Source organism: Hippichthys cyanospilos, chromosome 11 (assembly GCF_059441005.1).
Source record: "Hippichthys cyanospilos isolate Australia breed blue-spotted pipefish chromosome 11, RoL_Hcya_1.0, whole genome shotgun sequence".
Taxonomy (NCBI): domain Eukaryota; kingdom Metazoa; phylum Chordata; class Actinopteri; order Syngnathiformes; family Syngnathidae; genus Hippichthys; species Hippichthys cyanospilos.
Window position 1 is genome coordinate 26,785 of NC_142379.1, and position 23,142 is coordinate 49,926.

The 23,142-nt window shown below is 56.2% G+C and overlaps 2 protein-coding genes across 4 annotated transcripts; one reads left to right on the forward strand and one right to left on the reverse strand.

Annotated features, from left to right (window-relative positions):
* The first annotated feature begins 882 nt into the window (after positions 1 to 882).
* LOC148415303 (leucine-rich repeat and fibronectin type III domain-containing protein 1-like protein) lies at positions 883 to 17,656 on the forward strand. 3 transcript variants are annotated; one of them, XM_088427152.1, is made up of 13 exons: positions 883 to 1,453; positions 9,933 to 10,107; positions 11,495 to 11,593; positions 12,273 to 12,522; positions 13,119 to 13,319; positions 13,920 to 14,086; positions 14,150 to 14,390; positions 14,671 to 14,883; positions 14,952 to 15,262; positions 15,426 to 15,609; positions 15,688 to 15,859; positions 16,014 to 16,168; positions 17,078 to 17,656. In XM_088427152.1, the coding sequence occupies exons 4-12, from the start codon at positions 12,283 to 12,285 to the stop codon at positions 16,124 to 16,126; spliced, it is 1,842 nt and encodes a 613-aa protein (XP_088283278.1). In that variant the 5' UTR covers positions 883 to 1,453; positions 9,933 to 10,107; positions 11,495 to 11,593; positions 12,273 to 12,282; the 3' UTR covers positions 16,127 to 16,168; positions 17,078 to 17,656. The 3 variants fall into 3 exon arrangements, with proteins under 3 accessions (XP_088283278.1, XP_088283277.1, XP_088283279.1); XM_088427151.1 differs by lacking the exon at positions 9,933 to 10,107; XM_088427153.1 differs by lacking the exons at positions 883 to 1,453; positions 9,933 to 10,107 and adding an exon at positions 10,173 to 10,191.
* or55e1 (odorant receptor, family 55, subfamily E, member 1) lies at positions 17,631 to 21,463 on the reverse strand. The gene is made up of 3 exons (XM_088427732.1): positions 21,291 to 21,463; positions 18,393 to 18,882; positions 17,631 to 18,055 (listed from the first exon to the last, which is right to left on the reverse strand). The coding sequence occupies exons 1-3, from the start codon at positions 21,461 to 21,463 to the stop codon at positions 17,717 to 17,719; spliced, it is 1,002 nt and encodes a 333-aa protein (XP_088283858.1). The 3' UTR covers positions 17,631 to 17,716.
* Positions 21,464 to 23,142: the final 1,679 nt, after the last annotated feature.

Consider the following 23,142-nt stretch of genomic DNA (forward strand, 5'->3'; position numbering starts at 1 on the left):
CCGCCGTCGACGAGGCGGAGGAGGACGAGGTTGTGGAAGATGGGGTTGAGACTCTCCACCGAACCCAGCCGCACATCATTTTGCGGCCGGGGCGGTGTTCCCCGCGGGTGCCCTCACGGCGACCCTCGTGGCTGCGTGAGCGCTCCATGGGGCCGAGTTGGAGGTGGAGATCGCAAGTGGGTGTGCGTCGCTCTCGCCGACCTGAGCGCGTTCTCCTGGGGGCCTCTGACATCTCACGACGCGTCATCCCCGCGCCGTGGCGAACGCACCCCCCCCCGATTACCTCGGCGTTGTCGTAATCCCTCCTCCCGGCGGCCTCTTTTTGGGAGCCGCCCGTAAGGATCGCCTCGAGGTGAGTCGCGTTCCCGATGTCGGTCACGCCTTCTTTCCCATTCGTCTGTTTCCCGAACTCAACCGACGTGATGCTATTTTCCTGTGACAGGAAGAGAGTCAGGAAGCAGGAAGAATTACAATAATATAACATTTGTAAAAGCATTTATTTGAAGCTCTGAACATATATGACATATTACATTTAAAATTTGATTCACTATAAGAGTAATGCAGAATACTCACTGCATCTTGACACGTGTTATATTTGCATCTCAAGATTTGACTGCACTACATTCATTTTTGGCTTAGCACCACTTGATAAGGAGGGCCAGCGCAGCCCCCTCGCCCCCCTTCCCCCAACCCAAACCCAATCTGAAAAAGCTACTTTGCGTGCCACACTCAAGAACCTGGGACTAGGATACCATGCTGGGTTCCTGACGGCAGGGGTTCCTTGCCCCAGGCTCGCGGACTGTCCCTGGAGGGCCCACGCTTCGGGCAGGGGATGCACGATCGCGATTGATGGATGGGCTGGGCGGCGACGGCTGGAGGGCGGGGCTTGCCCTTTTCTTCCAACCCTCCGTCGGCGCCTTTGACTTACTGCGCGCGCCCGACAGGCTGCTGCACCGGGCGCGCGCGCGACCGCTCCAACTTTGCGCGCCGCCGCTCGTAAAGGAAAAAAAGGCGGCAGGAAAACGAGCGGCAAAAGAGGAGGAAGCTCGTCAAGTTGTTCCGAGGAGACGCGCCGGTGTTGGCTGAACGAGACAGGCGTGCGCGCACCCGCCGACGGCTCGGCGCGCGCATGCACTGCGGAGGCGTCGGGGAGAAAGTGGACGCCTTTTTTTATTTTGACGGTCGTCTCCTTTATCCTCATCGCGGGATATCGAGCCGAACCGGGACCCCGCCCGGATCGAGCCGGGGGATCCGCAGGGTTAGCGCCATCTGCTATGGGATTGATGTCTTTGGGCGTTTGATTGACGGGACGGCGCGGCCCCTTCTCTCAGCTCACCCCCTCCCCTAACCCTCACCCCCTCCGCTGACAATCCGGGACTGAGGACGCCCCCCCCCCCCCGCCCCCCTCTCTCGGCTCCTGTCGATGTCCTCGCCGAGCGGCTCATCGATGACGGTAAGATTGCGCCGATTGCATTTCGTTTGATTGATTGAATGATGGGTGGTGATGCGCGCGTGTGCGAGAAGCCTGCGTTTGATCTTGCTCTCAGTTGGCGGGAAGTGAATCATCGTCGTAATCTGATTACACGCTGCCATTATCCCCTGCGCGTGCGTGTGGGCAGCCAGCGATACATACACTGATAGCATGCCCCCCCACCCTCCTCCTCCCCCCCTTCCCATCGTGCAGGAATGTGCGCTGATACTTGATCCAATGTGCGCGTGCTCGTATCTCTACTGCCTCATCTATTATACATCGGGGCGAGTATGAGAAGCCGGGGGGGGGGGGGGGGGCTGCGTGCGCGCAGCTTTTGCATCCCCCTCACGGAGAGGGGGGACGGCATCATCACGTGTTATCAAGCACACGCACGCACACGGAAGTGTTCTTTCCTCCGTGGGTTTTACCTTTTGTAATGGTTCAACTCGGTCCTTCCTTCCCTCCTTCCTTCCCATCCTCCCTCCCGCAACCAGCCGCCATGAGTGGAGCGACGGAGATTCTCGTGGCTATGGACGGCGACTCGGGCATGTCAAAACAGCGGTTGTGATTTTGTACTTCTGTAACCAAGGGTCGACATGCTTTTGACTTACAGGAAGATTTTACGAGCGTCAGTACTTCCTACCCCAAATCTTTGCGTGAGGGGCACGCCTATGTTGCAAGACATGTCATGTAGGCTATGATTGCTAAGTTTTTGTCCAAACGAACTGCCAACCAAAACATGTTATCTTGTCCCAAGACTTTGATCCTTTTACATTGGTTTTATTTGGAAATAAAATTGATTACGAGTATTTGTTGGCCATACAACTGGTGAAAATTGGAAAAATGCAGATTTGGCCCGTTCTTTGCCTACTAATAGCTCCTTTGGGCGGCACAAAGTACCCTGAATATAAGACACCCTGTTTTCCCCAAAAAATGTAGGCCAAAAATGTGAGCGTGTCAAACAAAAGGTGGCTTGAAAATGAACCCCCGATTTGTCAGCCACATCCATCCAGTTGTGACACAGACGTGTTTATACATCGGCCGCGTCCTTACTTAAAAATGACTAACAGGTGGACGTCAGTTGGCTGTTTACAGCCAGTGCCTGTTGCAGCAAACCGCAGCTCGTTTTGAGCAGCTGAGGCTGTTAACGGCATTTTTTTAACCGATGAAACGAGCGAACCGAACCGCCGTCCGAGCCCGTCCCTGTTTGTAAACAGGAGCATTTCTAAAATGGAGCTGATCAAGTAAATGTTAAGATGGATCCTGCCGTTTTATAGTAGAGTGGCCACGGGTAGTTAACGCCCAAAGGTATTCCATTGGACTTGTTTATTTTTCGCGGCCGTACGGCATATGCACACAATCTAACCTTGGTGAAATGGATGCCGCTCGACTTGGGGTATTTATGGTAAAATGAACTCGAGCCACGTCGTGAGGAAAGAAAAATAAGCGCTTGGCGTGCAAGCAACATTACACAGATGTTCGCTGTCCGCTCACGACGTGGGAAATCTGACTGAGGCCTAACTTAATGCACAACAAATCTATACATGGATGATGGACATGGATTCCCCTCGATATCGTCACTGACATGTTGCATCCTACTGTATGCACAGTAGCATAGAAAATACCTGAATTTGACCCCAAAGTTTGGAGTGATTCCTTTGCACAAGTGCACTTTATGTTATGGCAATTTTCAAAGCCATTCAGTTTTGCAGACAACAACGCTGATATGTCCTTAGGTGACAGCGGCTGTTCATTTTGGGGTCCTTTGCAATTTTCTGTCCTGGGGAATGGGGGCAAATGAACCACTACCCCAATAACAATGAACAATTTGTACAGGCTGATTGCTTTTGACGCGCCCGACCCGACGATTGGTCGGACGCATAACTTCAATCTAGAAATGGAAGAAATCTTTGGGCTCAATTTCACTTATCCGGCTTTGGAGGGGGCTTGTCCCCACGCGGGTGTGTCTATTTTGTGTGGGTTTTTTCTTATTGGTTTGTTTTGTGTTTCTCAAACAAGGGATCAAGTGTTGAACGAGTGATTCTATCTTCAACGGTGTAAAAATGTATTACGAGGCAATAAGCGGAACAATACAACATGTGATTATGTAAATAACAGTATTATAATATTTACTTACATAATATAATGATTATGCTATTTTAATGACATGGATTATTATTGAGGCCCAGTGGAATATGGAATATACATTTATTTAAATTCTTCACCAGTGTTGGCTCGAAATCCTCAAATTAATTATTGAAAAATGTTACGACTCCATGGGCGGCTATAACCGCAATAGTGTGGGGATCAACTGTAATCGAGAAAACAATGTTTGGAGCGCCGTCCAGAGGAGGAAAAAAGACAGAAAGAAAAGAGTGGTTCTTGAAAGGAACAAGGGGCCGCTCAGAGTGTGGGCGCGGACCGCCCTTCGCCCAATCTCTAGTAGCGGCTGAGCGAAAGGTCAATTTGAGCTTTTCCTTGAGCACTAAAGAAGCTCTGACCAATGCTAAAGTGTCTTCGCTAAGCCGCGACACCACACTTCAGTCAGAAAAATGCATTTGGGAAGGTGCAGGCGTACTGGCGTCTGCGAGGATTTCCACGACCGCTACGTCAGAAGCCCTGTCCATAGGGGTCTGACGACCGGTCGCGCGTTAGGGCCCGCCCACGGCAATGCCGACGAGACGTCGCGCGGGGAAGCGTTTCGACGCCGTCGACGGGCACTCCCGTAGCCGCTCACCAGTCAAGCCACGGCCGTCGCGGCTCATACCTTCAGAGCACGTCAGTCAGTCATGAATGTGGTTGATGTGCTGGTTGTTTTGCGAGCTTCCACGGTTAGACACTAGCAAGTTGGCGCAAGAGCCCGCTGTTAGTTGGGTTTAGCTTGCCAGCGGTCTCGCGAATTAAGCGGTTAACTAGCAAACCTGCGAGAGAGATATCCGTTCAGTACCTTCGCACCCGTGTCGGACATCGTACCGCATTTTCCCGAGAGCCGCGGAGATGATCACGTGAGCGTCCGAGTGACTTTGATTGGCAGGTGCGGCAATTTTCACGACGACGGGAAGTCTGCGCGCTAATCCCGCCTTTAATCCATCAGCTGTCAACTTTGTTTGCCCGCCGGCCCATCTGTGCCGCTTTGACGCCACTCTCCCATTGGCCGCTCGCCTCCTCCGCACCGTCGCCACGGCGACGCGGTCGGCGGTCCCGCGACGGGCCGACGAAAAGGAGAAAAGTCGAGCGAGTGGCGTACGGCGAACCGCCCGCTTTCCCGCGGTCGCTAGCGTCATCGCGTGGAAAGTCAGGAAGAGGGAAAACGCCCGTGACACAAGCCCGACAATTCCACACGTTTCGACGGGCGGGTTCTTTTCAGTAGGTTCGCCGCCCCGTGCCCAAGCGGGCCCGAGGGCGCCCCGTTATGGACAGCCCCGCTCTCGCGAGGGTCTCCGGGGCAGAGAGAGCTATGGAATAGTCCGCCGCGGTGTTTATGGGTGTTGGCGCCCCCTGCCGGCCACGGTGAACGGAGCGCAAATGAGAAGAGGGCGACCGACGGCAATGAGCCGCTTCCACCGTGCGAATGGCGAGAGCAGATGTCGGCGCGTTGGGTCCTTGTGCGTTTGTTCTAAAATTATCTCAGGTGCGTGTGCGCTCGCTCACGTGCGCACGCCTTTCCCTTTGCATAATGTCCCCACGTGACTTGGTGTCGCACTTCAACTTTTTGCTCAAGCTTCCCGCTTTCAAGGTGAGCCCAAAGTCATCTGGTGGGCGCTGCAACACAAAGATGTGTTCCTTGCATCTTTCCTTGCCTGTTTGCCCTTTTTCTTCCTCAGCCTCCCTCCTCCCATCAATCTGTTTACTTCTCTTGCGTTTGTCGCCTTGCGAGTGGTTAGTTTTTCACCCTAGGTGGCTGCTACATCTGCCTTGAACCCTACGGTGTGCTATGCACATGGCATTTTGTGGGGCTGTCCAAAGGAGGCCCATCCCCCAAGTTTCAACGGCCATTTGGCGGAGGTGTCCAAAGGAGGAGCGTCACCTGGTATATCTCTTTTATCGCGCCGACCCAAAAGACGGAGGGAAGCTACGAGGTAGAGCTGTCCAAAAGAAGGGTTAAATACAGATCAGAAGCAGGACCAGAACAAAACTCCACTAGGCATCTAACGGAACTGGAAACTGAAGCCAAACTCACGGGTCAACGCAGGGAGATAGTGACAGGGAGGGAGTGGAACTCTCGGACAGACATGCGTAGATACTAGGCACTCACGCTGCAACTACTACTGAGATACTAAAATATGTTCAAGCCAATCCGGAAGCGTGAAATAGCTGGGCGGGAACAAAAAGCGGGGGAAGCTGATTGGACGACACGCGGTACACGCAAACATGTGGAAACTAATCACGCTGACAAGGGAAACCAAATAGGTTTCTTCTTCAACGTTTTTTTTCACCATCGCCGGGGCCCGGCCAGTGGGGATGCACCGGACTCGGCGGTCGAGCCGAATGCGCACACTGTATGCCGAGGGGATCGGACATCGGCAAACATGAGATCGAGCGGCCGGACGCTGTGTTTGTCGCGGCGGGGGACTTCACCCGCTTCGACCTCAGAACTGTCTCTCCCAACGTTGGATCTGCGTTACAATAAAATCTCTCTTAAACAGACGTGGTCAAAAACTCCAATGGAAACGTTTAATCAAAGAAACCAAGAAAACAGTGATGGAAGATGATACGTCGGCGGCCCGGTCGCTGCGTGGCTTGCGTGTGTGTGTCGGCGCTGGCCCTAATCCGCGATGAGCGGCGCCGCGGGCGGGCAAAGGTTTTTTTTTTACTAGAAATCCTTTGACGGAACGCAACTGCGGATGACTCGGCCAAAACGCGACAGCCTTATCCGAGGTGACGGAAAAGCCGTTTGCCGGATGGCGCGCTCCGTTCTGCCAGGCGGGCGGACGTTCACTAGGACGCCGTCGGGGTTGAGAAGGGGTGCGTCTTTTGGAGAATCTTCGGCCCCTCTGCCCTCACGGTGGAAAACGGCTGCCGTACGGCCCTCGGACATCCTCGCCACAGGTTGCGCGAATAATACCGAGCGGCGCGCGTGTTAACGTCAGCTGCGGTGCCACGGACACCGCTCTGTTGTTCAGACAGGAAGCGAGGGTTATTCCGACCGCACCGCCGCCCTCAGCTCGTTTGTGTCGGCGAAGCGTATTTACGAGTCCGCCGGGCCTAATTGGCTCTGGCTTCCGACGAGCGCGGAACGGATTCCTTTTAAGGCCGGCGCCATTTCAGGATTTCCGCGTGAATAATTCAGCTGGTGAATATTCATGATCGACGACTCTGCTCATGAATATTCACCGGTGTGTCCTCAGTTCATCAATTAAGCATCAAACCCTTTTTATTGATCCCCACGCCCATCTTTTCGTGAAATGCACAAGATTGAATTGGCAAATAGTGGCTCACATCTGCGACACCACACTCCTGCTGGCCCACGCGCACGCACACGCGCACACGCCGGCCCACACTGACGCCAAGCGCAGTGTCACCCTCGCCACTCAGAAGGCCGCAAGCGGCTCGGCGTCCGGCTACGTACCGGCGCCAAGCGGAGGCGCGGCCGACGGCTCGCCGTTGTCCCGTTTTCCCGCCGGCGCGTGCGAGCGCACACATGTCAGCCCGCTTGCACCGAGCCCGCGCAGATGTTAGCGGCGCATTGTCACGCAGAAGTTAAATGAGCCCCAACATCTGGACAAGGCACGGCACGGGCGCACGGACGGTGGAGCGGGACGTGACGTCGCGGCGCCCGACGGGCTTCTGCGCCCCCCCCAAACAGGAAGCGAGGCGGCGTCCGGCCAAAGCCCGAAGCCGACCAGGGAAAGGAAGACGTGACGCCAGTTAGGCTCTTCCCAAAGAGAGCAACACGCAGACAGACGCCTGGGCCTCCCTAGCCCGTTGGACCCTGAGATCATTGGAGCACCTCTCCCCATTTTCATCTTTTGTTTGGAACCTGTGATATGAGAAATTCACAATGCAGCGTCACTGATGAACATGAGTGTTTCTTCAAAACCTCTGTTTTAGCCCGGTGCTGTTTAGAAGGGTAAAAAAAGGATCATGTTGAATTTACTCAAGGGCTTGAATGAAAGAAAAGCAAGCGAATGCGAGTACATAGATGATTTGCGGACTCAAAAACGTATGTGGACCCAGATGGTTTCATTGGGTACAAACACAGACCGGATCAGACGGAGCCGATTCAACAAAGAGACGAGTAGTACCTGGAAGGGGCCCGCCCTTATTGGACATTTCAATTTGCCTTGCCCGCGAGGGCTAATCTGAAATCTTCGCCAAGCGCATGCTGTAGGACACACATGCATGCACGCACGCAGCCACCCAGACACACATGGCGCATTAGAAGGACATAAAGAGACAAAAGGAGGATTATTTTCTTCCCCCACTGAAGCGCGGATTAGTCATCTGCTCCCTTCATAGAAAAGCGACCTCAATAAATGGTGCGCGTGCACAGACGAGGATGAAGCTACTCGAGCGGGACAAAATATTAGGAACGCCGGTCACCGCGAGGCCGCCAAGGTGGAGGAAGACGAGGCTGGACTTGGGAAGGATCGAGCCGCGACTGCCAAGGAGAGGCGGCGGCGGCGAGCGAGGGCCGGCGACGGCGAGCGAGGGCCGGCGACGGCGAGCGAGGGCCGGCGACGGCGAGCGAGGGCCGGCGACGGCGAGCGAGGGCCGGCGACGGCTCGGTCACTCCTCATCTCTCCGAGCGAGAAAGACCGCGCCCGAGTCCGGTATCCCTCCGGCCAGATCTTTCAAATGCCGGTATCCCAGATGCTGGGGAGCCGTGAAACTTGCGGAAGTAGCATTCATTAGTTTTCTTTTATCGCGCGTGTGTCGAAGATGTTAAAAGGGGGAGGACTTGGCAAAATCTGCGACGTGTTCAAGGCTGGCTTTGCGCCGCCCGGATCCTCCTTGCCGCCGTCAAAGCCTTGGCTTCGGGGCCACCGCTTAGCGACGCGCGTTTAGGTTTCCGCGGCAACCTGGTATACAAAGCAGAACTTGGATGCGCTCTCACGTCGCCCCTTTGCAACTTTCTCACAGCCGTGCGGAGTGGCCGCACGGCTTCTTATACAAACGGGCGCCGAGCCGAAGCTAGCCCGTCCGCTAGTACGTATCGGAAGCGTTATCAGTCTCAATCGGCAGATCCGTGGCGGTAGCCCGTTCGTTAGCGACGGAGAAACACATTGCGCCGGCGTTGGCGGCCTTGCGGCTTTCACGCGATGACACCAAGCGCGTCGAGACTGCGCGAGCTCTCCACGTGGACGCAATCACGCGCTAATACCTCTATGCTCCTTTCGCTCAAAGCGCTGGCGACTTTTCTTCCCGTCTTCTTGGAAATCGTTCGACCAGACGATATGGGCCCCTGCGGACTCCGCGCCGACTCCTATGCCAATTGAGGGCAAGGAGCCGTTTGAACATGCCCTTTTCCAGTGCGGGGTTGGATAGGGCCTGTCTGAAAAGAGGGGCTGGCGGGGGTGGTGACTGGGGCGCAACCAGCCCGGTGGAAGACCTCCAGAAGGGCGCGGTGCCATTTGGTCTTCTTTTGTGGCAGCACCGAAAAAAAAGGGGACGGAGGGACGTGGGGCTGGTAGAGTCACCCCCCGCGCACACGCGCAGACGTTCTGTGATTGTACGTGCTTTTAAACACACCCCAGCTTTCATGGTTATTTGCGTTTGTGCACCTTGTCGGCGCGTGTGCATGTGTGTCATCTAAAAATAAGCTTTGTCTCCAGGAAGAGCTTCCTAATGGAAGTTCTCTGTAACCGCCTGTGCGTGTGCTATTTTCCACCTGCCAGGTGGGATCGTGGCTATCTCACGAAGAAAAAAAGGCCGGATCGGACTCCCCGCACAGTCAGGATGTGACGCGGACTTCGGAACTGAAGTCCGTGTCTGTCACCGGGGCCGGGCGAGTGGCGGGAATGTCGTGCCGATTTTAATTCGGACTTCAAAACATCACGAAGGGGATAAAAAACAGCATGTACCTTCTTGCATGTTCTCCACGTACAAAAGAGACCTGAACGCACCCTGTTACTTGCTCAGCAAAGGTGTGATGTTTTGCCGCGCCTGAAGCCATCTCGCGCACTCGCAGATGAGAATGCGCTGTCGCCTCGCTACTTCGCGCTTCATTTTTGTGCCGCCTCGGCGCTTCGCGGGGCTGTTTTTTCAAAAGACCATCACTTCATAGCGACGGGCGATGCCTCGCAACTCTCCCGCTCCCTTCGTCCCAGTGCGGGGTCTGAAGCATGTGCGGAAAGCACGTGGCCACTGCAGCCCATCCGAGCGGGCGGAACGCTGGCAAAAAGACACGAGAAAGACGGGCGCTGTGCTAATTATTATCTGGCTGCTGCACAACTAACCAGTCCTTGGCTTTACTTGGCTTCTCTTTTTCTTTGTCGCTTTACTATTTTTTATTCGTTAGTGCCCACTCGTCAGCAACGAGGCAGCAAGCTGAGTCAGCGCGTGCGAAAAGGTGGAGCGGGACCGCTGCAGGAGATTTGGAATGATCCACGTCTATTAATATACATGTTCCAGGAGCAAATACGGGATCGCCTGCGTACTATTGGTCCAACGCAAGTGGCAGATATGGATTACTGGTGGGACATTTGACTTTGCTTAAGCAAAGACTTGCTCAATCATGCAAACTATCTGGATCTACTTGCAGGTGACGGCGGCTTAGGGTTAGTGAGTTCATTGTACAGAGAAACCTCTACACCGTGCACGTGACAAACACTTCGGGTTTTTCTTAGCAAAAGTCCATCCGGTGGGGACTCTTTTCAACTAAACGGTCCGCGTTGGTATCGACCGGTCCAACGGGATGGGCTGGTGTCCGTACGCGTCAAGCGAACAGGATATCAAAAAGAACATTTAAAAAGAAATCGGTAGGCTACGCTTCCTTTTTTATTTGGGGGGGGGGCTGTCCGCTTACGTTCAGGGGCGTGCTGTGCAATGACGTCGGCACGCACAGCCCGTCCAGGAAAGTCAAGGCTAATGGTGGAACTTCAACCGCCCCGCGCTCATTGAAAGCAGTCTGGCGGCGTCAATCTGGTGATTGAGTAGGCGTTTGGAGTAGAATGTATTTAGTTGGAAGGCGGCTGCTGATACATCAACAACGACATGGTGACGCGACTAGCCTCGCTCTCTTACGCGCGCACCTGAATGAAATACCGTCATCTAATCAAGAACAAATATCGTCGCGGAACAAACCGCAAACTTCATAATCGACACACCACAAATCTTCAGCATGTTCACAAAATGATATTCAAAAAACGACCAATTACAAAACAATGTACGCTAACTCAAAATCACTTCATGCACACATATTACTCACATACATTGCAAATAGATGAAGATACTGTCTATGCTGCGCTAAACAAGATGTTATATTTATATACGGGATGTCTCATAATACTTTTGTTTTATCTGAGATGTGGAGAGGCTCGTTGGCCGGCCGGTCCCCAGTAACCACGTAAAACAGCCAAAAATGAGGGATCGCTGTCCAATTCGTTTCTAGTCTTAAAGGAGTAACAGTTGCCCAAATGTTATTGTTTTTGGGAAAAGGGCATGTCCCTCGCAAAACATAAACTTAGATAATTAAAAAAATAATGGAATGCCACTGTTTCCCTTTGTTATTCTGGCAAAGCAAATTGAAGTTCTGTTAAGATTTTTTGCTCATCTACCGATTGAAGCAGAAATCAGTTTCGATCGAAGGCGATCGAATCGATGGAGCTGCCGTCGTCATCTTTGGCGTCGCGCTCGCGTCCGGCGGCGCGTTTGGCGACACTCTGATCCGCTTGGGCACAATTGGAGCCTCGGCCGGATGCCTCACCGCGCGTAGACAAGCGCCGCGGATGTTCAAGGGCTCGTTTTTACCGCTTCACTTTTGCACTCGGATCAGTAAATATAGGATCCCGCCCTTCGCTAGCGCGTGCCCCATCCCATAATACGTCAACGCCGTCGTAAGCCTCTCTCTCTCACCCGCAGGCCAAGAGCGGAGTCCCGCGCCGACCGATGACGGCCCGGGGTGGCCTTTAGCTCCGCAGCCTACGGGAAGAGGACCGCCCCCCTCCCTCGCCGCTTCAGGTGCTCCCGTTTGCTCGCCACGATTTCACACGTGCGTCGATGTCACAGCCAAATTCTGCCTTAGCTTGACGACCTCTCAACTCGCCTCGACTTTACCTATGGGGCCAGGGAGGGGGCTTGCCACACATTTAACGGGAGCTCATTCAAAGGGGAAGGCCGGCGTCCCCTCTCCAACTCCGCTTAGCCCTCGGCGCCCCTGCTGGCATCTGAGGCCGCGCAACCCTTTGAAAAGAGGAGTATCTTCGAATGAACTCTGAAGCGTTCAGGGAGCCGGCGCGGGGTCGCCCGTTGTCCGAGTTCTGCGCCACCTCCGACGAGCTCCGCTGCGTAACGTTACTGCGCATATGACCCAAATCTCTTGACTTTTGAACAGGCGGCAACCTAAATTGGAAAAAAATGCATTTAGTAACGGCGACGATTCGCCGCCCCATCTCGAAAATAACCTCGGTTTAAAAGCCGGATCCGAGATTCTTGACTTTGGATACGATGCCGGGGGGCCCAGGTTAACAGGTTTAGGCTTGGATTTGGGCCACTGGGACCACATGCTCTGAGCTGGCTGTTCTTTTCTTTAGTGGACACCAAGCTTTGATTTCCTCTAGTTTTTCTAACAAAGACTCACTGCATGTGTGTATGTGTGTGGGTGTGTGTGTGTGTGTGTGTGTGTGCGCGTGCATGGCAGGAGCGTGACTATGGGACCGCTGCCGCTCATCCTGGCGGCATTGTGGCTCGTGCCGCCAAGCGGCGCTTCCATGTTGTGTCCCAAGCGCTGCACGTGTCAGAACCTGCTGCCGTCCTACACCGTCCTGTGCGCCAAGACGGGTTTGCTCTTCGTGCCGCCCAACATTGACAGGCAGACGGCCGAGCTGCGCCTCATGGACAACTTCATCACCACGCTCCGGCATCGAGATTTCGCCAACATGACCAGCCTGGTACCCGCTTCCCCTTTCGGCGTTCGCCGGACGCCCTCGCGCGTCCCGACCGACGCCCTCGCTTACGGCGGCGTGCACGCAGCCTTCCGAGCGTCCGCGGCGCCGGCGCTGAGCTACATTAGCCGTTATCAGAAATCCCGCCGGCGTTTGAGATTAGGCGGCACATGGATCGCTCTTCTAACACACGGGCCACGGAAAGGCATCGAGGAACAGAGTTGCTTCGATCGGGGGGAAACAATCCCTCGAGTAATTCGAGGACGCCAACTTAAAAAAGGAACCTCAGAAACACCGTAATTAAAGGAAAAAGCTCCCATCTCGGCCAACTGCCTTGGCGCCGTGAGAGCCGACGCCCAAATATAAACCCGCGTGACCGTCGACGTCTGCGTGTTATCTGCTAGACGTTTCCGTTGGAGTCGGCCTTCCGGGCGCGCGTTAACGTTTTTGGCGCCGCGTCATCCAAACCCGCACATCCCAAGTCATGTTCTGTCGCGAATGAGGAACACTGAACGGACGGCGCGCTCATCTTTGGGTATGCGCGCGTATGGCGGCTCGCGGCGAACTGATTGTTTGCTCTGTTCGTTGCGACGACGGCGCAGATCCACCTGACGCTGAGCCGTAACACCATCAGCCAGATCCGGCCGTTGGCCTTCGCTGACCTCCAGGACCTCCACGCCCTCCACTTGGACGCCAACCGTCTGACCGCCCTGGACGACGCCCACTTCCAAGGCCTGGTTAACCTGCGCCACCTCATCCTTGCCAACAACCAGCTGCATCGCATCTCCCAGGGAGCCTTCCAGGTTCGAACGGTCCAAAGTGTTCAAATCGATCGTTTTGTCCGGTTCCTGCAATCGTCCGCGTTTTAAAAGGCGGCACAGCGACCGTCGGTGCACATTGGCACCGGGTTAGTCCGCTGAGCATTTAAGGTCGCCTTTTCGCATGAAAGAAATGGGTCCGGTCAGCTCACAGTTAAGCGACAAAGGACCCCTGACCTCCCCCCGCGCTAGATTTGAGCGGCGGGGGCCTAGCGCCGAGCCCTCGGGTCTACCGGCCGCACGCGCCGCTCCGACCCGAGGCGCTCTCCTCCGCCGGCGCTAATTTTGAAAGCAGAAATATTGGGTTGCGATGTGTTTTTGATGTTCAAAGTTCTACTTTTTTTCACTTTCTTTAACTTTGCACCTTGCATGGAAACTGGACATTTACGTGCGCCATTTCCATCTATTCGCGATTTCTCCTCCCGGTATCGTGCCGCATATTCACGAGGCGTACGCGGGTAAAGTAAATGAACCTTGCACACATTCTGAGCCCAATATAGAAATGTTCCTGACTGTTCCTTCTTTGAAAGGGGAGAAGAAAAGTTTGCAATTTTTCGATGCGATTGCTCGCCTCTGTCTCGACAGGACTTCCTAGAGACCCTGGAGGATTTGGACCTGAGCTACAACAACCTGGCGGACATCCCGTGGGAGACCATCGCTATGCTGGCGAGCGTCAACACGCTCAGTCTGGACCACAACCTCATCGAGAGCGTCCCCGAGGGAATCTTCTCCAACCTGCACAAGTTGGCCAGGTGCGGTCGCGCGCTAGAGGTTCCCCGTGCTTTCTCGCGCCAGCCTCGTGTCCGTCCCTTCAGGTTGGACATGACATCCAACAAGTTGAAGAAGATCCCGCCCGATCCGCTCTTTTTGCGCATCCCCGTGTATGCCAAGATGAAGGGCTCGCCACTGAGCGCCTTGGTCCTGAGCTTCGGGGGGAACCCGCTGCACTGCAACTGCGAGCTGGTCTGGTTGCGGCGGCTGACCCGCGAGGACGACCTGGAGACCTGCGCTTCCCCTCCGGACCTCGCCGGGAAGTACTTCTGGACCATCAGGGAGGTGGGTGGGGCGCTCTCAGCGCATCCCGGCCCGTTTTCGTTCTGTCGTTGAATATGGACGAAGCGCGCCTTTGAGTTGGGGCTATTGACGCGAGCGCTCGAATTGAATCGAGGGGTCGGCCTCATCCTTCGGTCGACGTGAGCGTAGCGAGCCCGGCCCGCTACCTTTTCAACGGTACCGACGACTGCCAGCCGCGGGCCGCCGCTCGTAGGCCCACGGACTTTCTCGCATGTGTCGGCCGCCGCCCCGGCTGAACATCTCGTGCGCGGCGCCCCCACAGGAGGAGTTTGTGTGCGAACCGCCGATGATAACTCGCCACACGTCCAAGATGTTTGTGATGGAGGGCCAGGAGGTGAGCCTGCGCTGCAAGTCCATGGGCGACCCGGAACCCTCCACCCACTGGGTCAGTCCCGACGGGAAGCTGATGGGCAACACCTCGCGCACCGTGTGCTATGACAACGGCTCGCTGGACATCCTCAAGGCCTCCGTCAAGGTGGGCGCCTTCCCCCCGGGCCGCGTCCGGCCCTCGCCCCCCACCGCTCACCCGCTCCCCTGCCGCAGGATTCGGGAAAGTTCACCTGCATCGCGTCCAACGCGGCCGGCGAGGCCACGGCGCCCGTGGAACTGGTGGTCAACCCCTCGCCGCGCTCGGAGCCCAAGCCGGAGGCCGAGCCCGGGCCCTCGGACGGGCCCACCTCCATCAAGTCCAACGCCGGCGGGGGTCAGGCGCGCGCGGCCCGGCAACGGGTCGACGCGTCCCAAATGACGGCCAGCACCGCCCTCATAAGCTGGCCCCCGCAGAATCACATTCCTGGCGTGCGCGCCTACCAGATCCAGTACAACAGCTCTGCCGACGACGTCCTCATCTACAGGTGAGGTCGCCGGCGTCGAGGCGTGCGCTTCGCTTCCCCAAGCGATGACGCCGGCTCGGACGGCGGGCCCTGAGGAAACGGGGCCTATATTGGCGAACCTGGCCCTCTTTTCATCCGCCTCCATCGATTGACCGTGCTTTGCTGGCCGGTCCTTCCGCCGCAGGATGATCCCAGCCAATCACAAGCACTTCCTCCTAAACGACCTGGCGTCCTCCCGCGACTACGACTTGTGCGTCCTCGCCATATACGACGACGGCCTCACCGCTTTGACGGGAAGCAAGATGGTGGGATGCGTGGCCTTTGCCACCCAACCGGAGTACGGGCGATGCCACTCCATACGAGACCAGGCAGGGGCCATGCCGAACCGCTCGCGCGCATGCGCGCGCCCGCCGGTTGACAGGATGTTGAGCAGTTTTTGTGTGTAGTTTTTGGGCGGCACCATGATCCTGATCCTGGGCGGCATCATCGTGGCGTCCGTTCTCGTCTTCATCTTTATCCTGCTGATGAAGTACAAGCTGCACAGCAACCACCACCACAAGCACGCCCACGTCTGCTCGCAGACCAACGGGGGCGGAGGAGGCGGCGCCAACAGCCAAGGTGAGGAGGGCGGAAGGACTCGTTGCCTTGTTTGGCAAGTTGTTCTAGCCGCTGACTCTCCCGTAAGCGCCCGGGGACAAATTGTTAGCCCGCCGACTTGGGGCAGGTGACAAAAAGCTTGGGAGGTTACCTGCGCTGCTCTCGTCGCCCGCAGGTGCTCGTAAAGGCCGCCGGCCGTCTGCGGACGGGCCGCCGCCCGCGGCCGCCCGCCTCCGGGGAGCTACCAGCGTGGATTTGAGTGCGGATGGCGAGGACGCTACGCAGTGAGGTTTCGCCGGGCGGGCCAGTGACCGGCATGGCCCCTTGCTGGTGAGTTTTGGATTCAATTCTTGCCGCCGTCATCTTTTGTAACTATTAGTCGGTCCTGAAAACAAGACGACGCGCACCGTTGAAAGGTGTGTGACTCTCCCTTCATTAGAACCGCCCCCATCACACACACACACAAAAAAGAAGAATAGTAAATGGCACGAGGCTGCCATTTGCAGTCACCTGCACCGTATTGTTAACCTCCGCAATCCGTCCATCCATCAGCTTGTAAAAACATTTTTAGTGCCGGTGACATACACCAAAGTTCACAACTGAATACATGTTATCTGTCACACACATACACACCACAAGTAAAAAGCAAGGCTTTGCCAAATTGACCAGATAACGCCTTTTTTCGGGGGATGGCGTCAAAGTGTCATTGAGCAAGACGCCGAACCCCTAGTTGCTCCAGATACTGCATCATCAGTCCAGTTAGAGTAGACTAGTTAGTGTAAAGCGTTTCCAGTACCAAAGGTAGGAAAGCGCTAGATATGCCAAAGTCCATTTGCCATTTTTACCAATCAGAGTAAGATTGCGACTTTGCGACGTTTCCGTCGATTACTTGTACGGGAAGATACCCCGGAATACCTCGCTCAACTTTGGGTTAGGGTTTCACCGGAAAAACGAGGAATCAATGTCTACGGTTTTGACAAATCCGCCAAAAGGATGAGCACACTTTCTGAGACCCGTTGTTATTTTCACACTTCTAAAATAATGCTCACAATCGTTTCAAACAAAAAAAGCTTAACATTCCAATGTAATGACGAACGTAAGCTCATACACTCATGATACATGAACGATTCTCCGCCGCCGCGAGAATGGAACAGCGCAGCCCCTTGCAGTTGACGTGCTACCCAAAGTGCATGCCCGCTGCGTGCCATCAGTCTGAAGGCGGGCCTGTCTTCTCTTCAGGTGCCTTCTTGCTCGCTCGATCAACATGAAGCTTCCCCCACTACCGCCAGAGCCGGACGCCGAGGGAGTCCCATCTGGACGGCCCGGCACCAATAAGGACTCCTCTGGACTTTGCGGACACCCGTCGCCGCTCGGCCCTTTGGTCGACAACGGCGGCATGGAAACGAGGTCCCCGAAAGAAACCCTCCATCAAGAACATTCCATAAGGAATCTTCCACAAGCGGCATTCGGGAAAGAGCGGCGGCCTACAGACATCGCGCGAAGGAAGTCCTTCATTTCGGGTTGTGTGAGAATCAGCCATGCTGGACACATCGGGCTTCGAGTGTCCATGTTTGTCTCGCTTGACGGCACTCTTTGTCCCGTGTGGCGCCGCGGCGTAGGGAAAGGTTGGCGAAGGACCCAAGTCTGGGATTTTTGCCGGACGGCATAAGGAAGGGTTAGCGTCCGAACGAGTTCTCCGTCAGCTACGCCGCTTGGTTGCTTTGGTACTGGGCATAACTCGGTCAGACCTTTCGCTTTCACTGAAAGACAAACGTGAAGCTTTGTACAGAAATAAATAAAAAAGTATTTTTATTGGGAGAGCGGTGTATGCGCACGTGCGCCTTCAAGCGGAGGTCAGAGGTCCCGGCGGGGCCGTCGTCACTCCGAACCCGGCGTCCTTAGCGTCCGGACGGCCGCGTCGGGAGGCGAGACCTCGGCCTTGGCCCCGAGGCCCACGAGCCGGCGCAAGCCCTTCCTGATCTCCGCGGTACGGACCCCGTAGATGACGGGGTTGGCGGCGGCCGGCGTCAGGATGTACAGGAGCCCCATGGCGCTGTTGACGTCGGTGGGGATGGCCAGGCCCAGGTTGTGCGACAGGAAGGTGATGCTGCCCACCAGGTAGAAGATGCTCATCACCATCAGGTGGGTGCCGCAGGTGTGGAAGGCCTTCCGACGCTCATCCCCGGGGGCCGCCGCCCGCACCGCCGCGCCCAGGATCTGAGGGCGCCGCACACGGCCGGTCAGTATCGCGCGACCGAGCGCCGGCCCCGTCTCACCGCCGGAGACGGCCGAACGTTGCCGGCCGCCGCCCCGACACCCGTTTGGCCGAGTAGTCTTAGCCGACGCTCAGAGACTCGGGTCTCTGCCGCCGCTCGGGAAAAGCTCAGAGGCAAGGCAAACGGGAGAGGGCGCGCGGATCGCGCCGCTCGCACCCGGGCCGGTGAGACGGACCCTTCGAGTAAACGTCCGAGCGTACTTCCGACCGGCGAAACGGATCGGGCCTCGGAAGGCGCCATCCGGAAGCGTGGCCGGCGGGCCGACGAAAGGTCCGGACCTTCAGGTAGGAGAAGACGATGAGCGGGATGTCCACGCCCACGAAGCAAGCGATGACGGCCACCCCGGCGGCGGCGCTGCGCCTGGTGTCGCCGCACGCCAGGCTGACCAGCGCCATGTGGTCGCAGTAGCAGTGGCGGATGACGCGGGAGGCGCAGAAGCGCAGCGAGCCGGCCAGGCCCACCAGGGTGGCCATGACAACGCCGCTGCGGGCCGCGGTGAAGAGCGCCAGCGCCAGCAGCGCCCGCCGGCCCACCAGCTGCTCGTAGCGCAGCGGGCGGCACACGGCCGCGTAGCGGTCCAGCGCCATGGCCAGGAGCAGGGTGGATTCCACCGACGACAGGAAGTGGGTGGCGAACATTTGCGCCAGGCAGCCGGCCAGGGACACGCGGTTCCCGTCCCGGTCCGCCAGCAGGGCCGCCAGCGCGCTCGGGACGATGGCGCCGACGGCCAGCGCGTCCACCAGGCACAGGGCGCAGACCAGCAGGTACCTGAGCACACGGGGGCAGGGCGTTGGGGAGGGGCCGCCCGTCGAGCCGGCGGATTTGACTGGAGGGAACCGTCGAAAATGGGCAGGGCTCTTGAGAGCTTAACTGGTTTGGATGCTTGGATTGACCCAAAAGCCAGCGCTAATATTTCGGGCGCGTTGCGAGTCGAGTTGGCCAGATGTTCTGCTGTGACTGCGCCCTTGTTTGCTGGGAACCTTGAGTGAGTGAGTGAGTGAGTGAGTGAGTGAGTGAGAGAGAGAGAGAGAGAGAGAGAGAGAGAGAGAGAGAGAGAGAGAGAGAGAGAGAGAGAATGTGTGAGTGAGTGAGTGAGTGAGTGAGTGAGTGAGTGAGTGAGTGAGTGAGTGAGTGAGAGACGGAGAGAGAGAGAGAGACAGACAGAGAGAGAAACAGAGAGAGAGAGAGCACTGTGCCTTTGTGGAGCGCGACGGTGCTAGCAAGGCGCCGCTGACCGCAGCCGCGCGTAGTTTCCACCAATCATCCATTTGGAATGACGGCGTCAAAATGCTGGGCAGCTTGTGCCCGTGCGCAAGACCGATACAACTAAAGGAGAAGCCAAAATAATCTTTGAAAATCGGGGGCCACTGACTCAATGCTATGGGATACAGGATATGGGAAAATCTATTGCTGGTGGTTTTATGCCTGATTGTGCGCGCGCGCGTGAGTATTTGCTCGCCGTGGGGACAAGCCAAACATGAAGTGACTCAAAGTGCTATGGACTTTGAATGCCCCTAGATGGCGCCAATATCCAAGTTGCCGCAACGCTTCATCGCAAATTGGGTCCGCTTCACGAGCACCGTGTTTTTGGCTTCATTTCACCCGTTCTGTCTAGAGGACGATCCTTAATTCATTCAGCTTGGGGTGTTGACGATGATGACGATAATGATAATCGTAACGCAGATACAATTGTCCCTCCATCTATTATCAATAGGCGCTCATAGTAATCGTAATTCAGTCATAAAAATTGTAACACAGGAATACTCCAATTGTATATACAGTAGGACTTTTCCAGACACCCAAGAACACTTTAAAATGGCGCATTAAGGTGTGCTCTAAGATTCAAATTCGACAACGTTAAATCATAAACAGGCTCTATATTTATGACCGCAAATCGTCACGTATGGCAGGGTGTAGGTTACGTGTTGCTGTGACGTACGCGAACGCCAATTCCAATCAAGTTGGGATATAGTGAGAAACAGGCATGTCCAAAGCCAGTCCTCGAGGGCCGCCTATCCGCCACGTTTGGGAGGTTTCTGTCCTCCTACCACTCCTGATTCAAATGATCAGCTCATCGGCAAACTCAGCGGCAGCCTGACAACAAACCCGATCATTTGAATCAGCTGCATTGGATGACGGAAACATCAAAAACATGCAGGATAGGTGGCCCTCGAGGCCCGGCTTTGGACATGCCAGGTGCAAAGCGAAAAAGAAAAGAAAAAAAAAAAAAAGACGCGCAATCATTTTTCAGACAAACCGAATACACAACAAAGGAACGATTTGTTCCGTTCGAACTTCTTGTTTTTGTTTTTCTGAGCGCTTTCTCATCTTGCGCGGAATACCTGCTGCGTGTTCCGAAAAAAACTGCAAAGACCGGAGCAAATGAGGAATGTTGAAAAAGATCCGTTTGAATGATTCCGCGGGGGTCCAGCGAGCCTCCTAGAAAAAAGCGAATGAGCTGTTCGGAGAGAAAAGGAGCATGACCATAAGGCTCAGAATTTCACCAGCAACCTTGCTTAGGTGTAACCTGCACCCCGTCGTATTCCGAGAATCTGGAGCCATCGCGGCACAGGGACATCAATGCCCAAAGCCAACATTCAACGTACGGCGTCACAACAAAGCCACACGCGGGACCTTGAGAAGACTAGCAAAACTTTCAAAAACTCGTGAAAGCGGAGCATGCAAAGCCAAAGCCGCCGGCTACGCATGGAGACATCTGAGACCTCGGCGCGCAAAAGTCCGCGTGGTCCGACGGGGCCACGTTTCAATTTGTTTTGAAAGGGTAAGAGCAATTAGAGCGCAAGGTTCAAAAGACAGCCCCGCGCCGGTACAATCTGGCGTCCGGGATCGGTTTCGGGGACCAACCCGATGCCGCGCCTGTCGAAAAAGGCGCCCGCACTCAAGCGCTCGATCGACCCGGCCCGCTTCCAACGCGTCGATGTCGCGCGGCCGGCGCAGTTGGAGCGACCGGAGTCAAGCGAGAACGGGCGAGGGCTCCGCCAGCCGGGAGCAAACGCTCAGGCCCGCCCATACAATCTCACGGGGCGGCGAAGGCTCGTTCGGCCGACCGCTCCGCGAGGGCAGGGCTTTAGCGGCGCGCGGCTTCGCCCGACTACGTCGGCTACGCGGCTTCGCCGGCCGGATACTACTGGATCTTCTACGCAGGTTTGAGGTACATGGGGCTGTGGAGGCGCTCCACTCTGACGATGACGTAGACCAGCAGAGCGTTGCCCAGGAGCGCCAACGCCGAGGCGGCGGCAAGCGGCGGCGCCAGGACCCAACGCCGCTCGCCGAGCACGGGGAAACCCTGGAACACGAAGGCGCCGCGCGACGAGTTGTCCGCCGGCATCCTGCCGCGGACGACGTCACAATTAGGCGGGAACCTCGACGCTCTCTTACCCAAACGGCGAGGCGGCAAAAAGGAGCAGCCGACGGCAAACGGCCGGCCTTAACCCTAGGCCTCGCCGTTGCGGTCGGCTGCCTCCAAAGCGTTGCGCCGCTTTCCTCAAAGGTCGTCATTAGGATGACCGAGCGAGCGTCTTTTGCCGTCGCTCCCCGCCGCCGAAAGACCGGTCGGAGAGAGAGAACCAGAAAGTCGCCGGCGACCCGTACCTGTCGTCCGTCCGCCCGAGCCGTCGGCCGAGGGGAGCGATCCCCGCGGCGCGTTTGGTCTTATAGGCCAAGGTCAAGGGAGTTTTCGCCACGCCTGCGCGCTCCCATTGGTTGCCGGCCGGCGGTCCGACCGGGCCAAATTAAACTCTGCGGTCGCGTCACGGAAACGCCAGGATGGAAACGTTCCCCTTGAGGACCATACGCGCAATATAGCGCTCGGCTCGGGTCAATTAGCTTCAAAGAAGCCAATTAGACCGAGGAGTCCGCTAACGAGTCCGGTCCTTCAGGCTTTGCTAATTGCGTTTCGCTCCGCCGATAAATAAGCAAAGAAGGCTCCGGTGGCCGACGTGTGACTCCAAAGCCGAGTTAGTCTGCGGATTAGCCCCCCGAAAAAACATCAGAAAGCTCCGACGCTGTCTCTGTCTCGGCCCGCCTTGGCAACGACGTTTGCCCTATCGAGCCGGGCGTCGCCTTTGAGCTTGGCGAGGGCAGGATTTCAAATCCGGGCCGCGTTCTGAAAACTTAATAAAGATACGTCGGGCCGGACGGTCGTCGGCATCCGCCGCCTCGGGAGGCTCGGTTGCGTCGGCCCGTCTGCGTTTCGCTAGGTCCGTCGAGGCCGAACGAGCCCCGGATGGCGACGGCGCCTTTGTCCCCCAAGTAGAAGAAGAGGCGACAACAACGGGACCCGGGAGGCCGATCGGGTCGAGCGCCGCTCCTCGGGGTCGGCGCGTGCGCTCGCCGGCGCCGCTCAAAGTCGGGGTTATGCTTTCGAAGCTTCTAGCCGCTACCTTGCTGGGTGCGCGCGCGGAGGTTTGGCTCGGCGCGACACTTGGGAGCGGAGGCTGGCTTTGACTAGTCGAGGGAGCTTCCAAAGCCGGGTGGGCGTTCCCAGCCCGGGGAAGAGTTTGGAGAGCCTTTGTGTTAACCAGGGTTGGGGGTTTCAAACGAAGGTTTCGGGCTTCAAGGAAAAATTGGACTTTCAAGACAGTCAGGCTGTCAAAATCCTGCAAACCAGCAGTGGGCTTGCTACCCCGACAAGCCTGTTTTAAACAAGGAGTTCCGCTATTACTTTAACAAAGGGTTGTTTATTTTACATTTGAAGAACTTTAGACAAAACAGTACATCATATAACAAATACGCTCTATCGTAGGAGAAGACACAGAACAGTCAGCCCAACAGCAGCGCCAACTAGTCACGGAGATTCGACAAAGGAAAACCTTTCTGAGGCGAAAGTTGTTTTCAAAGAAGGTGGGTGTTTTTGAGCCGGGATTTTTATTTGCCGCACGTACTGTAAACAAAGCCGCGCTCGAAGCACGGCCGTCGCAACCCTTTGGATTGCTTTGAATTTGTCCCGCTTCCAGGGGATCACTCTTACTTTGAGAAGATGCACTCAGCGAGCTAGAAAGCCACGGA